Source organism: Procambarus clarkii, chromosome 28 (genome assembly GCF_040958095.1).
Source record: "Procambarus clarkii isolate CNS0578487 chromosome 28, FALCON_Pclarkii_2.0, whole genome shotgun sequence".
NCBI lineage: Eukaryota > Metazoa > Arthropoda > Malacostraca > Decapoda > Cambaridae > Procambarus > Procambarus clarkii.
The window spans coordinates 3,898,201-3,916,720 of record NC_091177.1 but is presented as its reverse complement, the minus strand read 5'-3'; the positions used below and the strand labels follow the sequence as shown (position 1 = coordinate 3,916,720).

Genomic DNA, 18,520 nt, shown 5'->3' with positions numbered 1-18,520 from the left:
CCATGAAGATTAATGTCCCTATAGCTTAGTTATCTTAAGTCTGGTACTAGCCTTCTTTCATACCTCTACTTTTTCCAGTTGAATTTTATGCTTACCGAGGTGTGGATACCGTGTGGGTGTCACGTTCAAGTCGAGGTTTAACATAGGTTGTGTAGATTATCTTGCCAGCTTCTGAAATGCTTAGTTTAATCTATTATGCACCACACACCCATCCTGTAAGTGGTGGAAGACATGTTGCAGAGAGCAACCCCCTCCATATGCATCCTCTGAACAGTGGTGAAAATGTTGCACAGGCACATAATGGGCTTAGCAATTGAACTGCAATATTTGTCTAAGCAAGTTACAGCATTGGCAAATTAGCTAGTTTGTTAATATAGACATCAACAGCCTATTAACAGCTTTAGTTTAGCTTTATTAGCTTATTAAAGCACTACCCAGTCCCCTGGGATGTGGCAAAATGTCAGTACCAAATGGGGTTCAGAAGCAGCCCTAAGTTTGTGTACTTAAAGTATTTTACATTTGTATAAAACTAGTTACTTTTTATATTGGTATATTGGGCACCCTCACTCACTCAGACGTCCAATCATTTAGTGTGGACGGTAGAGCGACGGTCTCGCTTCATGAAGGTGGGCGTTCAATCCCCCGACCGTTCAAGTGGTTGGGGCACCATTCCTTTCCCCCCTGTCCCAAATCCCAAATCCTTATCCCATACCCCTTCCAAGTGCTATATAGTCATAATAGCTTGTCACTTTCTCCTAATGGTTCCCTTCCCTTCACCCACCCAGCGGGAGACAGTGTAAGGTCTACACCCTCCTACCCGCTGTATGCCTACCTACTGGAAGGTATACACTCTCCCAGTGGGCATTGATGGAAGATGTCCACCCACCTAGTGGATGGTGGTTTTTAGTCTATTCTCACCCACTGAGTGGCAGTGGAAGGTATACACCCACTGGGCAGTATGATAGTGTAAAGTCTATACCAACTCAGTGATTGGCAGTGGAAAGGATATATCCAACAATTGAGTGGGAGTAGAAGGACTACACCTACCAACACTGGCCAGTGGTAAAATTTATATAATCATATAATGGGCATAGGCACTATACCTTCTCTTCATTGGGTTAGTTACAAGAATATTTGATGTGAAATCACTTTAGACCTAACAAGGATATTACAAGATTGAACACATTGTAAATTATATATTTATTAAACAAAAATTGTCTATTTAAGACAACTGTATATGGTAGTCTTGGCTTAAATAATATGCTTTTGAAATTTGTATATTTATACATATATATATACATACAGTATTTATAAATATAATTTATTTTTAATTCCTCAGGCATCACAATAGCAAGGTCACCGAGTCCATTGCGCTTCATAGACATATAAAAACAATGTAAACAATTTAAATATTTGGTCAAACATGTTAAAACAGAATATATTATATTAAAGATCTTTAGGAACAAAAATATTTCTCCAATGTATTATTTCCTAACCTCAGCTGCTTTTTCCCTTTATTGGAATTGTTTCCTTTCCGCTTGTTGCCAATTAATGGCTCACAAGACTTGTGTGAACTTGTATCTAAATGTCTTGAAGGGATTTGGCTACTGCCAGAATGTTTGGCCTGCACCGTATCTTGCTGCAACATTTCACCAATAGCATTACTACTGAGGCACTCGTCCACATGCTCATTCAATGACTCTAATGTCTTGTAATGTTTTTTCTCACACACTGGACACAAAAATACATTATCTGGGTCCTCTGGCATACTTGTGTTTACTTTTCTAGTGATTTCGTTCACTGAAGGATATTGTAAATTTTCAGAATACCTGATGTCTTTTTTCTTTTCAGTGTGACAGTATTCATTATTGGCATCTGTGTTGCCACTGTACTGAATATCAGTAGGGCCACTTTGTGATGTTTTACATAGGACCTGTGTTTTATCCTGATCTTGATCTTTTGATATACTTATTAAATGCTTATCATTATCAATAATAAATTCTGAAATAAGATCATTTCCCAAGTTACATCCTTTGGTTGTATTATATTCACAGCAACTATCAACATGCATGATAAAGCCTTTTAAATTAGTAAATTGAATGCATTTCCCACATACGGGGCATTCACGATTTTCTGTCGATAGGTAACCTGAAGTTTCTCCTGGTTTAACAAGAAAGCCATCTATAGTCAAACAGTTCTTTGTTGAATGAGAAGAAACTTTCTTTGTTTCAGATGTAATCAAATTTGTGTCTTGCAGAGAGGGCAATGCTGTGTTGGAAATGGTAGTGTTAAATGACGATGATTCATCATCATACTGACAAATAGTTTTTAAGTTAGACTGGTTTTCAACATCAAGCTTACATGTATTTTCAACAATCATTTTTCCTTCTGAATCTATGACAGAATTAATTTTTGGTTTAAAAGACTGTGAAAACATTTGTGTGAGAGTAGTCTGACGGCTTGAACCCATCTCTGATGAATTCACCAGTGTAGACATGCGTACGCCCAATAAACGCAAAGATATAGGTTCTAAGGAGGTATCCATTTCATGCTGTAAAATTCGTCTCGCTGCAGAAACCATCACATCAAGTGAACGAGTAGCTTCTGATAAAGTCTGAGCACGAGTTTTTATTTGGAAATCAGACGTTTTCATCTTCAAGGTAAACACTTTTCCTACAATGTCTTTCTGCTCCATATCATCAGCTAATTCTTTACATAACTCTTGGGTTAGTCTGAAAAGTGTAATTTTATCTGCGGTGTCTCGAAAAGTAGTCTCTGTGCTTATTGATTTGCGGTCTTTTTCTGTCCACGAGCCAAGTGTGGTATGGCCCAAGCCTAAGGCAATTCTTATGAAACTGTTATAGCTGGTGTCAGAGAAAAGAAGCTTCAGCAGGCCACGTTTCTCCATTATATGTGAGCAAACATTTATACCCAGGGCCTGAAGCTGCTGCTCTGTCACATTCCCAATGCCACACACCTGCAATAAATTATTATATTTCTCACCATGGTTAAAAACAGAAAAGGCAATAGCCTATACTAAGTATTTTAATGTATATTTAGCCTTAAATTATACTTTGTGAAAGCTAAGCTGGAAAACAAAAGCTTCTATTTAATATTTGGGCTAATACAATGAAATAGTTACTTGGCTTAAATTGTTGGGGGAAATTTTTTAGGTTAAATGTCACTTTTATTAATTAAATGTATGAGTATAAAATATTGAAAATGTTTGAGATATTGCTCGAGACAGACAGTTTCAGGGGATCACATTCCATACCAAGAACCAGGAAAATTTATAAGGTTGCCAAGGTTCCACAGCAAGACGTAATGAGCATTAAACTTTCGGCAACTACCATCAATATCAACACACACACACACATATCCATTGCTATGTCTGAAAGGTATATCATGCAAGTATATGCCACAAAAGAAATAATTTTAGACATGTATATGTCCACACAGGAAGCTAGATAAAGAAGCCTTTATAATACTGTAACATAAGTGACACCCTCCTTCAGTATGTGCAAGTAAGGGTGATTCTGCAACTGATACAATTAGCTGCAGTGAAATGCTCACAGTACTGAACCTCACTACACTAGAAAATAGGAGGAATGGGAGCATGATAGCAGCTTACAAGATTCTAAGAGAAATTTACAAAATGATGTTAAAATGAGATATGGTGGATGTGGAGATAGCCATGGAAACTGAAGATGCAAATAAGTTACAATAGATTTATTTTAATAAAAGTTATAAATGAACAGGTTAAAAGGGAATATTAAAATATCTGTTAACTGCAGCTTCAAAAGCAAATATGATGTTACATGCAGGAAAAGGTATCGTATTAACCAAATAATGACAATACAGGTGAAGCTTTTAAACAGAGACTTGACCCTGCAAGCATGTCTAGACACACACACACACACATTAAAAACATAATTGTGCAATACTGTACGTTGTATGGCAAAAACAAGATATATTTCAACTCAAAACAAAACGGAATAAATAATGTAATTACTTTACGAATGGGTAGTGCTGAAATAAAGTTCATGATGAGCTGTCGATTTGGAGGCAAGTAATACTGGCCGTCGGGCTTATTCATGTCACTACAGATCTTTGCCAGACGAGTATTGGGAGCAATACCTGGAACAAGAGAAGACTGATGATACCTAAAAAAAAATTTGCACAATTTCACCTATTATTGTTATGCCAGGCTTTGTTTGAAACTATCACGATATATAGCTACTGTATGTGCAGGCATCTTTCATAAATTAATGCTATTAAAATTACTAGTGTTAGAGTTTTTAAACCGTTCATATCTCTATACCATTTACCTTACATCCATGATATAAATGAGCTTATTAATTCAACAGGGTGGAGTAATAAGTACAGGAGATGTAGTGAATTCAAGGAATATGATGAGTACAGGCTGGTGCAAAGGGCACTGTTTGGTGTAGGTACACCCACACTGTAGGTACACCCACACTGTAGGTACACCCACACTGTAGGTACACCCACACTGTAGGTACACCCACACTGTAGGTACACCCACACTGTAGGTACACCCACACTGTAGGTACACCCACACTGTAGGTACACCCATACTGTAGGTACACCCACACTGTAGGTACACCCATACTGTAGGTACACCCACACTGTAGATACACCCATACTGTAGATACACCCATACTGTAGGTACACTCACCTGCACTTGCTGTTAGTTGAGTCTTTGCCTGAATTTTATGTCTTATCTCACGTACAATAGCATTGGATACGCTACCAGGCTCACAATCTGAAAATCAAATATCCAAGTCTTAGGTTGTCTCAGTTTACACCCAGCTTATACTTAATGAATTAAGAAAACTGTACAAGAAGTATGGAATTAAGTACAAGAGAGAGAATCTTATTTCAATTTTAATGAATTTATATAAAAAAATAAATAATCACCTTCAAGTGTGCCTGCACAATAACGTGAAGCATTTTCGTGTATAAATTTGGTGATATCCAGGTATGCTTCATCTAAAGACATTTGAGAGTAGTTGGCATCGTACTCGGCAAACACTTCCTGAATTTCTTTACTAACTTGCTTGTACTTTGTGAAATTCGGTGGAACAATGACTAAATCAGGACAAAGTTTCTTGCCAATGAAGCCTGGCATTGCAGCACGAACACCAAACTTTCGTGCTGCATAGTTGCTGGTGCTAAGCATCCCAAGCCCTCCTACAGCCATTGGCTTATCCCTGAAAAAAGTAAGTAATTATCAAAAGAAGGCACCAAGCCGGGGAGGGTATGTAGCACTGTCAAATGTGCGGGATATTTGACAAAAGGGGAAAAAAAGCACAAGGGCTTTTCTTTTGCTTGCCTGTTTAATGAAGCTATTTGTGTTAGTTAAACCTACATAGCCATCACAACCTGTCGAATATGGTAACTCTTGGAGGAGCTTATTAAGTTTCTTTCTGAAGGCTTCTACTTTATTCCAGTAATATTTCTTACATTTTCTGGGAGGAGGTTGAAGATTCAGGGGTGTCTTCAGGGTTTTCTATATCACAGACACTCCTTTTTGTTGTAGTTCTTCTATACTTCCTATGATACTTCTAACTCCAGTTTGTTGTAATTTGATTGTGCAAGATGGGAACCTAACCTTCCAGTATTATACATATGTATATTATGATATAGTGTATCTATCTTGTCTCCACTCCATTTATTTATTTTTTGACTGCCTCAATGGTTTTGAGGCAGTTCCATTATTTCACAGACTTGATATTGCATGTGGGCTGTAGAGGATCTTTGTACTGTATACTTTCTAGCTCAAATATTTTGCCTGCTTTAAAAAGGAAAATGAGTATAGAACAACATTCCACACAAGAACACCAGAGCTTTAAAAAAAACATCATCACTGGTGTGGCATCCCTTGTTTTGAAAGTTCTCCTTATCTATTCTGTAATATATCTAGCTTCTACTACGAGTGCTTTATTGTTCTCTAAACACTAGGTTGACTAACATTATTATTCTTAGATCTTTGAATTGGTTTTATTAAATGAAAAGATTTGACTGCATCTTGTATCTTATACTAATTTTAAACCACCAATTATTCTATTTAAGATACAGTGTAACTCAACTGAGATAGTTACCAAGGTTCAATTTAGTGAGAGGTCAGTTTATTACCTGCTAAAATGTTGCAACACAGATTGTGATAATAACTTTGTCAACTAAGTTCAGCAATCAAACTCTGATCATACCTTAACACTGGGTCATCCCTCATTTCCACTGCAGCATAAAACATGTCCATATCCACGTGCACAATTGTGTGGCTGAGGTCACGGTTTAGTTCCAGTTCCTTGATTAACTGATCCATCTGCACAGAGGAAATCTATTATTAATTTAAATACTACTGAAATTCATAAATTTATAAATGAAATTCTAGCATCATCATCATCATTGCTTGGTTAATGATGCTAGATATGATAAAAAGAATAGGATAAATTAAATGAATCCTAATAAAAACGTTATGTTTCTTCATTATTATGAAGATAACACTGTGCCTCTGCAAGTCAATCTTAACACAACCAGTGATACACGACATTCCGTCACTCCTTGTGATCCTGACTCAATGTCTCATTTCATTTCATATCTCATTTCTTGCCTTCTCTTTTTAGTTCCTTAAAAAGATTGAAGATGGGCTGGAAGTAATAAAACCATGTTGACATCCTTCTACTTGTACATTCACGGACTCAAAAACTATAAACACGAAACCATTCTGATTACCCAAAATTGGGTAATGATTAATGAAATCATTCATTCCAATATTCAGATTACAAGCTTTTACAAAATTTGAACTACAATTTCCTCTATTACTTCAAGCTCATCTGCTCACGCATGTCATAACTGTTGTTATTCACAACAAGTTTTGGCTCAGCACTATTGGTTAAGCTCTAATCTTTTTCTTTCTGATTGTTTATTTCAATTTCAAAAACATTTAAGACACCTGTTCAGCTGGTAATTTGTAACTTTACTATAAAACTCTTAACTCCATGATGCTCAGCTCCCGGATATATAGTTATGACTCCTATTTTATATATCACACACAGATATATTATTATACAGTACATTAAAAATTTACACCATAGAAGCTATGAGACTAACTGAACAGCCACTGCTGCTGTATAATCGCACATCGGCTGATACTTGTAACATCCCATGCAGTAAACAATTACTGTTCAATATAATGAGCAGTTCATCAGTATATTTACATATGAGACTACCGTATCATCAAAATAATGGTCAAGATGGGAATTACCTAAAGACAACACAGCATCATACATATACTGTACTGTATAGATTACACATCAAACAAGCTTTCTTCAGGATAAACAAGAAAATATCACTCAGACTAGAGACTGTTGGGGTTCATGGAATTTGAAAGCACATGCAACATTTCCCAAATTTCTTTTATACCAAAGAATATTCCTTTTGAATTTGGGAGGTAGATCACCTGCATTCAACTTTAAAAACTTGCCTGTAATGTTGCCTTTTTTATATGTTCTTCAGTGAAAGAGGCAGCTGCTTGCCTCAAATGTGATATCTTTGCATCAAGCTGCTGTTGGCATTTCTGTTTGTGTTGATAAAAACGTGATCCCTCCGATGCATTCTTTATGATTTCATTTATCTTTCCAGTGTCTAATCCTGAAAAAGGAGATTTTTTACACGTAATATGTAGCAGCAAATTTGAAGAACCTGACTGAGATGATGGTTTCCTAGTGCGTAAGTATCAATCAGTCAGTCAGACCACGGCTACTTGGCACTGGTTAAGCACATATTTTAAGTTACAGATAATACAGTAATGTACAAATAACCTTTAACAGTAATATTATCAGTCACAATGGAAATGCTGCCTCAGGCACAGGTGGGAGGAATTGAGAATGTCCAGCTGCGTGGTGTGTAATATCAACCCTTCCTCCTGTTTAGATAGTTACTTTTTGTAACTATGTGGACCATTGAACATATGTACATTGACGTAAAAAAAAAAAATTGATAATAGTATTTAGAACTATTTACTTTATAGTCTGAAAAATAAAGCTAAAAGCCAAACTTAAATATGCCTAGGCCAAGTATAGCACATATATATACTATATTAGGCCTCAGATAGCATGTATTAGGCCTAGGAAGGTTAGGTTAAGTCTATGTTTTCTTTGCAACAAATACAAAACCTATTCTGGTTTTTCCAAATTTAATACTACCGATTTCAACAATCTAATTGCCTCTTCTAATTGTTTGGGAACACTCGGTGCATAGGTCCGAACTCTCATCAAGTCTCCTGTGGATTTGTTCTTTGGTACATCGAGATTTCTCAGTGTATGATTTCTGATTTGATGATTTCTCATTGTGATTTCTCAGTGTATGGTCTTCATCGTTACTACAAGTACTACCTAAACAGGAGGATGAACTGGAAATATTGTACATAATGTATATAAATATAATAATTAAATATGTCAATGGTAATCAAGTGTAAAAATTTGAGGCATAATAAGTAGATATTAAGGATATTGTCCATGCACATATTATGGATGAAAAATGTCTTGTTTTTACATTTGGAGATGAATTTGTTATTTAAATTTGACTTTAAACAGTACTTTTTATAATTTACAATGTCACACGAGTTAGAATATACTGGGCAATTCAATCCACAATTTATACAGTGTGATGGTTGTTCTGTGCAGTTTGTCTTGATTAAACATTTCTTAAGTGACATACTGAAGCATAATTGCTAAATTTCCAAAAAGTACCACACTTGTAAGAAGTTGGTATGTACTCTTTTTTTTTTTTACATATTTGATTCTACCTATGAAAATACAAGTACAGTACTAGTCATAGTATTGGGATAGGGAGGGGTAAGGGAGGGGGGGAGGTTGCGAAATAGTTGGCATAGTTGGCATGTGTGTTGAGTGTGTTGGATTGCTTTATTTGTTAGCACAACCCAGGGAGCACTACAAGGAGGTAACAGCAGAATCTGCTTCCTGTACCCCTGTTCTTAGAGACAAAACATTCAAAGACCAAATCAGTGGGTTCATTAAGTCTCTTTGAATGGAGGTAAAATAAATGTTAGCATATACAGTAGTTAATAAAGTTAGTTTTATAATAAATATATTTTGAGGGGGGGGGGGTTATTACATGGCAACCAATCACTAAAATTACTACTACCTTCTTAGGGTCACTGCTGTGCTACTCTTATTCAGAAATTTATGTATTTTATCAAGATTTTAAAGAAAAATGAATGTTGCTTGCCTATGTTAATTTCCATTTTTTATTAATTTATTTAAACAAAATAACATTATGAAAATTTGGCAAACAGCTTAAAATCAGTATCAATGCCTGCACATGTTTCAGGAAAAATGTAAAAAACATGAATTCACTATCTAATAATATTGTACTGTATTTTGAGAAAATTCTCTCTGTAGCTCAGGTAACTGTTTGTCATACCTTCCATTCCAGCCTTGTTTGTGTTAAGAATCAGGTTCTGTGGTCCGGTAGAGTTACTCGTCGCTGCTTCTGGTTCAGTAACCTTATCATCTGGCTTGTCCATGGTGGTGGTGGTTGTATATGATTTCTTGGATAATATACCTTTAAAGTGCTGTATTGCGTAATATTGTTTACTGAACTCCTATGGCAACACCCAAGTTGTTAAGATATCTGAAGGGCAAATTAAAGTAATACATTAACTTACAATTCAAATTATATTATCATTATGATTGGTTGTCATGTTTTAGGCAAGCTTATTACAAAAATATAGAGGAAGAGAATTTCTAAAGGCTTAGTAAAACAATTTAAATTCAAATGTTTATTCAAAAGAATGTGTGTATAAAAAACACGAGAGTAATGTACAATTGTGAGGACAGGAGTTACACATACTAATACTATGCATCAGCACACAAGGGGTCCATAGAATTACCCAAAGCCAGTAGCTCAAACATTTATGTCCCGGTCGGGATTCGAAGTTCATTATGCACCCCGTACTCATCCTGTTTGCAGTAGTTTATTGTGCACCCCATACTTATGCCATGAGTGGTAGTTTATTGTGCCAGTGACCAGTGGCTCCCAGGGGGAGTAGAGGTGTCCAGACATCCACTCGTCAAGGCTGAATTGGCCTCCCATTGTTGTGGAATGTTGTTATTGCGGAACATATTCAGCTCCTCGGAACCAAATGTTCTGTACATACAACTATGTATGTACTTTTCCTAAATAAATTATTATTATTATTATTATTCTACGGGCTATGGTGAGCCCGTAGTGGACTTACTAGGCCCAGGAACGGGGCTGTAATTGTTGATGATGGTGAGTGATCGCTTCTTACGCTGTTCAAATGCTAACGTTTTCTGTAATTTAAACAGTATGTAATTAGGGTAATTTTAATGGCTGACTGGAATAACGATAATATTAAAAATAACAATAATATTATTTTATTTATAAACTATACAGAGTATCAGATTATTGGGGTTATGAGTAGGCACAGTAATTATAGTTAGCCAAATTTACCCAAAGGCCATTATATTGCCCGAAACGCATTGCGTAATAGTGGCTTTAGGCATTGTATGTACTAGCTCTATCTATATATCAATCCATTAATGTAACATCACTTGTATGTATATACCTTACCTGAATAAACATCTCATCTCATCTCTCTCATATCTTTCTAGTGGTCCCGACGAGGACAGGAAGCCGGTGGCTTGTCAAAGGTTCTCCAGTTGTCCTGAGGATTTTATCGACCTGCAACAGTGTGTTGGCATTACCGGCTTCGACGGGTATGTAGTTCCATGGGTTTATAACCTTACGGGTGAAAACGCATCGTTTATCAACAGTTTCCGTTTCTCCGTTCTTTTCTAGATCATATCATATTGCCTATTTTATTTTCTAAGAAGATATAGTCTTTCTTACCCAAGAGAGGAAGTTGCTGATTGTCAAATATATCTTCTTCTGTCCTGAATATTAAATCCAGTTTTGACGGAACATCTCCTTCCCTTATTGTGGTGGCCCTGCTCATCTAGTTGTGCTTGCGGGGCTTGAGCTTCGGCTCTTTGGTCTTCGACTCAACTGTCAATCAACTGGTGAACATATTCCTGAACATATTGGGCTCTATCATATGTACATTTGAAACTGTGAATGAAGTCTGCCTTCGCCACATCACTTTCTAATGCATTCCATCTGTTAACTACCCTGAAACGTGTTGATACACGAGTGTCTGCAGGATGAAGTTAACAACTCTACTAGTACAACTCTCCTCTGTTCTTGCTTCGTAGGCCTCCCACTCTATTGCTTTCAAGTTAAAGTCACCAAGTACCAATAATCGTGATTTATCTCTATCTGCTCTTACTATTTTTTTATGATCTCTATGATCATTATGAGGACCTCTCATTTGTGTGTGTGTGTGTGTGTGTGTGTGTGTGTGTGTGTGTGTGTGTGTGTGTGTGTGTGTGTTTGAACGTATACACAATAAACCGGACGAGCAATAAAACAGAGTCTCCAGAATAGCTTTAATATTTATCACAGACAATTTACCAATATCAATAATTTTTCAAACAGAAACAACCGAACAAGTTGACAAACAAGAAACCTATTGTGTTTCTCTGAGTGCTTGTACACAAGGACACTTTCTTAAGGAATCAGTAGGTACATGTGAGTTTATAACAATCGGGAATCCCAAGTTTGAATCCCGGAAGGGGACATAAATGGTTGACCATCTTTCCATTCACCTAATGCATCTGTTCACCTACCAGTAAATAGGCACCTGCGAGTTAAACAGATGCTTCGGGTTGCATACTAAGGGAGGGGGGATGTATGTGTGTGTGTGCGTGTTAAAGAGAAATATATGAAGTAGATATGCTGGAGTAAAATAGGTTTGGAGTCAGTACATTTGACAACCGATGGTCAGAAGGGCCGGGGGTCCATGAGCTAAAGCTCGATCTCGCAGGCGCATATATTAAAAACACACACACATTCGAAAAGGTACAAAAGTTTTCAATGAGGTTCGTCCCAGAATTACGATGGATGGAGTATGGCAAAAAATAGCCGGCTCCCATAATTTTCAAAGGCCAAAAGCTGGTTAATCCGCCTACCCCTGTTGTTGCAACTTGTCCACAGGCTTGGCTCGTTAAAGCGGCGGTTGACCTCCAAGACACATTCATAAATTTTTACGCATTGAACATTAAAAATTGCCTCATATATAAATTAATATTACTATATATTAAAATTCTATGTATAGTTAGGCGTAGGTCAGGTTAGGTCAGGTGTTTAAGTTCTGTTGGCGATTATTTGTATTTGTACTACGTGGGTGAAGCATTTATAGCGTTGTGATTCGAACAAAATTCGTCAGTGAAACACTTGTTCCGGATATGTTCGAACGTCAGCAGTTGTGCAACCCGTTCTCGCAAATTTAATAAGTCAATATTGACTTATTAGTTGTGAGTCGTGTGTAAACCGTTTTTCATTCATAAACAGGGGGTTTGGCGGGTGCATGGAATCACTTTTGGATCTTTGTTTGGAGGACGGGCTGCATTTTTGTCCCTGCCGGGATTCGAAGCAGGAATTCCCGATTGTCGAGAATGAACCCGACTGGTGAGCATGGAGAAAACACCTACATGCCTCTGCACCACACACAGTTTCATTCCACAAAACACGGACGGAAATACGAGTGACGGAGGAGGTTAAGCCTGCATAGTCCTCGTGCTGAGGTTCATCTTCAAGCAAGTTCATTGAGGCAATAAGATACAATTGTCTCAATACACTTAAACTTGAGGTGAGGTGAAGTCTTCCTGCCTCCAGGTAGCGATGCTGGCGCCACAGCTGCATAACCCGGCAGGGTGGTACATAGAGAATTAACGTGTTCCTAGCCAGGGTTGGGTTCCAGGGCTAACTCCTGCAGTCTCAAAGACTCGCTAGGCTTGAGGGCGGCAAAGACGCACAAGTGTGAGTGAGGGGTCTACCTTTGTGACACACAAAGTGAGCTTGCAACAAACCATGCACACACATATATATTGACCTTTTAATGGGCCCTGGACAAAGACACTCGTTGTTAGCTCTGGACAAAGACACTCGTGAGGGGCCCTAGACAAAGACACTCGTTGTTAGCCTTAAAAAAGACACTCGTGAGGGGCCCTGGACAAAGACACTCACTGTTAGCCCTGAACAGACACTTGTTCTGGGCTCTGGACAAAGATACTCGTTGTTAGCCCTGGACAAAGACACTCGTTCTGGGGCCCCTGGACAAAGACACTCGTGGTGAGCCCTAGACAATCCTCTTGGGAACTTTTGAAGAAGCTCCCAAGAAGACTGAAAGTGCTTAAACATTTTATTTCACCTTCAAATGTGGTAGTCTTGCAATTAATACATCAACGATTACATTATTATAAATTATAATTATATATATATAAATATATATGTCTGTCCAAAAGGAAAATGGTCTGGGGTTACTGGACGGAATACGCCTAAGTTAAATGCTTCAACAAATATTAGTCATTAATAAATTAGTCATCAACAAATATTAGTCACACCCGAAGGACATTGTCTTTCTTAGAGCCATGTGAAACATGGCGCGTGATTACCGTGGAGGTGTTAGGACAAGCACCAAGTATGTATGAAGAGAAAGAAAAAACAAAGCCTCTGAGACCCATTCATTTGTTTCAGTGTTTCTTGTGGCAGGTAGGGGAGGGGGAGGACGAAGAGATAGATAAAGAGAGAGAGAGAGAGATGTAGAGGGAGAGAGAGAGAGAGAGAGGGGAGACAGATCGCTTCACTCGGGACTTGGGTCATGAGCCTAGCCATTCTGGGCTGTGAGAGGCAATTACGTGTTAATATGGAGCTTGGCACACGTGGTGGACGGATGATATAACAAACATGTGTCAGTCCGCAGTGCAGCCTCGTCCTTGGTGTCTGGGGACGACAGTCGGACCATTATACCACGAAGGTTGGACAGGTGACGTCTTTAATATTACACGACGATCTACTACACGGCGGCGTGTTAGGAATAATGGAAAAGGAGAGGCAGCAGTCTTTTCAGGTAAGGACATTTTCCACTCTTGATGGAGAGCTTCTGCTACTTGAATGGATGTTGTTGCTACGCAGAACGAGCGATACAGGGGAGGGTGTTGCAAGCTGCTAACACCGGGGGGCGGGAGAGCGGGTCGCACAGGGTGTCAGAGAGGGCGACGGCGCCCTCCGCCGCAGTGCAGGTGGCCTGACTCTCCTGCCAGCCGCCCCCACACGCCGCCGAACACTCAGACACGTTCGTCAACAGCCACCTCGAAGTGAACACCGACTCCGGTAGACCACTTTTCAGGGACAGATACCTGCAAGGTGGAAGATGTTCGTTAGTGGTGGAGGGAGAACCCGATCAGTGGTGGGAGAACCCGACCAGTGGAGGGAGAACCCGAGTGGTGGAGGGAGAACCCAAGCGGTGGAGGGAGAACCCAAGCGGTGGAGGGAGAACCCAAGCGGTGGAGGGAGAACCCAAGCGGTGGAGGGAGAACCCAAGCGGTGGAGGGAGAACCCAAGCGGTGGAGGGAAACCTGAGCAGTAGAGGGAGTTCACGAGCGTGGAGTCCCTGCGCTGTGGAATTAGGGCGGGAGAATAGTGTTAGGGATCCATCAGTCTCGGGAGACTATGGAGTTGCGCTCTGGAGTAACATATATATATATAACCAGGTTCTTACGTATTGAACATATTCCTTATTCTCTTGAAGAAATTAAAGAAGCCATTGGAAGATGAGTCCGTGGTGTCTGGTTGCTTGGGTGTGGGCGGCTGGACCTTGTTGGTGTCTGGGTCTGGCGGTGGTGGCGCCTTCTCTGGCTTGGTCACACACTGCCCACTGATGCAGAACTGTGGACAACGATGCACACTTTAGAACTCCACCACATACACACTTTTTTAAACTTCAAACAAATGAAAACAAAAATCAATTGTGAAATTCTAGAATGTTGACTCTAAACTGAAGAAGAGGTGTAAGAACATTGGATATTTGAGCATTATGTTATCCGCCGATAGAATGCACGACAGTCTATTGTGGCTGGTAATGTGCAGGCGCTTGTGTTCCTGAGCACTGATGACTGGCTCACACCTGTGGCTCAGGCCAGAAAGAGAGCAACAAGACTGTTACATTTGTCTAACCTTTTTAAGGTCGCAGGTGGTGCCCTCTAGCGCCGGGTGGGTGCGGATGGCGTGGGTCGTGTTCTGGCACCACAGCTCCCGACACACATCCTGTTGGACACAACAACTTGTTACACACATCCTGTTGGACACAACATAGTGTTACACACATCCTGTTGGACACAACATAGTGTTACACACATCCTGTTGGACACAACAGTGTTACACACATCCTGTTGGACACAACAGTGCTACACACATCCTGTTAGACACAACACAGTGCGCTAAGTAAAGCTTGGATCGGTTTACTAAGCTTAAACATGAGCTGATGTGGGACAATACGTCTTAGCCTGCATATATTAAATTAGGAATGTTAGTGCTAATTCCATATTGCATTCTACTTATACAAGATCCAAGTGATGGTATGTACGTAAGTTATATATATATATATATATATATATATATATATATATATATATATATATATATATATATATATATATATATATATATATATATATCGTACCTAGTAGCCAGAACGCACTTCTCAGCCTATTATGCAAGGCCCGATTTGCCTAATAAGCCAAGTTTTCATGAATTAATTGTTTTTCGGCTACCTAACCTAACCTAACCTAACGTTTTCGGCTACCTAACCTAACCTAACCTATAAAGATAGGTTAGGTTAGGTTAGGTAGGGTTGGTTAGGTTCGGTCATATATCTACGTTAATTTTAACTCCAATAAAAACAAATTGACCTCATACATAATGAAATGGGTAGCTTTATCATTTCATAAGAAAAAAATTAGAGAAAATATATTAATTCAGGAAAACTTGGCTTATTAGGCAAATCGGGCCTTGCATAGTAGGCTGAGAAGTGCATTCTGGCTACTAGGTACGACATATATATATATATATATATATATATATATATATATATATATATATATATATATATATATATATATATATATATATATATATAATCTATTATACACACACACATATATATACACAGGAAACTTCAAATAGCGGCTTCGCCCCCAGTCCTAATATAAATGTTTAATAATCAATACAAATTGACTTTTTTTTTAATTACTTCATATTTTAAGGACATTGCAATCTAAAAAAATATATATCCCTATATTCAATTTGTAAAACCTTAATCTTATAAAAGAAAATGCTTGGCTCCCAAACAAGTCATATATGGAGGCGGCTACACACCGTGACAGACACCCAGACAGACTATGTCAAAGGACAATTTTGACAGCATCATTTAAAATTTTCATTATCGTCCGGGAGAAACACTTGAGGAAGTGAAGGTAGCGGACTCACGTTGTAGGGCGCCTTGGATGTGACGTAGGGCTTGAAGGAGGACCCTTCAGCGAAGGTGCACTGCTCCTCCTTGGAGTACCTCTCCCCCGGCAGCAGCTCCTTGCCCTTGTCGAAGTCCAAGGTGCGTGAGGCCCGGGCCTTCTTGGAGAGGCAGTCCGGCGATAGACTGAACGGGAGAAGAGAAATGAGTCTGTTTTTCTCCCCCTGATGCGCTAGTACACTCACTCACGCTCACACGCTGAGCTTAAGCTCAACCTCCGCAACTAGGTGAGGCAACAATTAGGTGAGGTGAGTACACACACTATACTCACGTGCGCAAGAAGGTCTTCAGCTCAAGGTTGGAGCACTTGGACCAGGTGACTTTGCCAGGTCCTGTGGAAGGTGACATGAGATACTTGGTGGCGTCGCAGGTGTTCCTGTCCTCCCGTGACCCGTCGTGGGACATCCCCAAGCTGAGGGGGGAAGAAAGGGACAGCTGTCAGTGATGGGTCGGAAGAGAGAGGAGACGGTTGAAGGGGTGTGAGGACGCAGGACACTCAAGACTCACTTGTGCCCCATCTCGTGGGTGATGACGTAGACGGCTTCGAAGCTGGTGCCTTCGTTGATGGTGCAGGAGTATCTGGCTTGACACATGCCCGACACCCACGCCAGCCCTGAGGGAGGGAGGGAGGGCCAGTGTCACACGGACGGAGGATGCAATTAATATTTTTTTTAACTTGTTCCAAGTGTTGCAAATTGGGACTTTATGTTGACAGATGATTCACTTAATATACTTAAACTGGTCAGAACACCTGAACAATGTGCAACACGGAGGCAGAATCTCCAGGAAACTCGAGGGCCTCCCAGAGCCCAACTGTTTTGAATTACATCTTAACATGCCCGATGTTCACTATATACGCCCGGGGAAAGATCCACGCCAATTGGCCTTGGCTATGCCCCCATGAAGATTGCTGTGAGGAACATCACAACTCATAATCTTCACTATACACATGAGTAACCCGAGCTAGGCCGAGATTAGGGTCTTCACTGCTGCTCCTAACACTATCAGATCACTCTGGACTCCGACTTGAGGATCCTCTGAGGACTTTTGGCTCTTTCCTGATCCAGAAGTTTGTGTAGGATATTGGCCTCCCGCCGTCTCTAATGCCCACGGCCGGACTGTTTATAGCTTCTTAGCTAGTATCCTCCTATTGAAGTGACTATCATTAATAAGATTTGGTCGATTTCAATTCAACGATGTCCGAACACACACCGGACCGAAACAAACAACAATGGGCGCATCCGATCCCACGATCGTCGTCGCCCCTAAACCAACAACAACAAACAAGAACGATTTCACATTACCAGAGCACCACACCCTCGGGGCCTCGTAGCCTGGTGGATAGCGCGCAGTACTCGTAATTCTGTGACGCGGGTTCGGTTCCCGCACGAGGCAGAAACAAATGGGCAAAGTTTCTTTCACCCTAAGTGCCCCTGTTACCTAGAAGTAAATAGGTACCTGGGAGTTAGTCAGCTGTCACGGGCTGCTTCCTGGGGTGTGTGTGTGTGGTGTGGGGAAAAAAAAGTAGTTAGTTAGTAAACAGTTAATTGACAGTTGAGAGGCGGATCGAAAGAGCAAAGCTCAACCCCCGCAAAAACACAACTAGTAAACACACCACCGGAGCACCACACCGCCAGAGCCCCACACCACCAGAGCCCCACACCACCACACCACCAGAGCACCACACCACCAGAGCCCCACAATACTCTACCTATGACTGTAGTCTCGTCAGGGGAGCCATCCCAGAGGTCGAGGCCGGAGAGCATGAGGGCGTGGTCCCAAGACTCCCCGCTGCCCGCCGCCGCGTCGTTCTGCTCCATCTGCCACGCGCAGAAGTTGCTCAAGTACCTGCCAGACACACACACTCATTACTACACACTTACACCATGCAACAGGTGAGAAAGAGGTAAAGTCTCTCTTCCTGCTCCTTGGCTACCCTCCTCGCTGTTGTTACTGAGAGCAGGGACACTATGACTATCACTTAATACACTCCTCCTTACATACCCATATGTCTTCGTGCAT

At 40.0% G+C, this 18,520-nt stretch overlaps 2 protein-coding genes across 3 annotated transcripts in view; both read right to left on the bottom strand.

Annotated features, from left to right (window-relative positions):
* Positions 1 to 1,264: 1,264 nt before the first annotated feature.
* Positions 1,265 to 10,383, bottom strand: LOC123754999 (DNA polymerase kappa). 2 transcript variants are annotated; one of them, XM_045737379.2, is made up of 8 exons: positions 10,289 to 10,383; positions 9,472 to 9,681; positions 7,511 to 7,677; positions 6,234 to 6,349; positions 4,942 to 5,234; positions 4,700 to 4,786; positions 4,013 to 4,137; positions 1,265 to 2,977 (listed from the first exon to the last, which is right to left on the bottom strand). In XM_045737379.2, exons 2-8 carry the CDS (start codon positions 9,572 to 9,574, stop codon positions 1,457 to 1,459), a joined length of 2,412 nt encoding a protein of 803 aa, XP_045593335.1. In that variant the 5' UTR covers positions 9,575 to 9,681; positions 10,289 to 10,383; the 3' UTR covers positions 1,265 to 1,456. The 2 variants fall into 2 exon arrangements, with proteins under 2 accessions (XP_045593335.1, XP_045593333.1); XM_045737377.2 differs by lacking the exon at positions 10,289 to 10,383 and adding an exon at positions 9,941 to 10,218.
* A 1,124-nt stretch (positions 10,384 to 11,507) lies between these two features.
* LOC123755000 (A disintegrin and metalloproteinase with thrombospondin motifs adt-2) overlaps positions 11,508 to 18,520 on the bottom strand; it is a 14,904-nt gene continuing 7,891 nt past the window's right edge. Inside the window, exons 8-14 of the mRNA XM_045737380.2 lie at positions 18,210 to 18,346; positions 17,006 to 17,111; positions 16,770 to 16,910; positions 16,459 to 16,624; positions 15,148 to 15,237; positions 14,693 to 14,859; positions 11,508 to 14,330 (exon numbers count right to left, since the gene is read on the bottom strand). Of these exons, the coding sequence (XP_045593336.2) occupies positions 14,099 to 14,330; positions 14,693 to 14,859; positions 15,148 to 15,237; positions 16,459 to 16,624; positions 16,770 to 16,910; positions 17,006 to 17,111; positions 18,210 to 18,346 (1,039 nt within the window). The 3' untranslated portion in view covers positions 11,508 to 14,098. The remainder of the gene's footprint in view (positions 14,331 to 14,692; positions 14,860 to 15,147; positions 15,238 to 16,458; positions 16,625 to 16,769; positions 16,911 to 17,005; positions 17,112 to 18,209; positions 18,347 to 18,520) is intronic.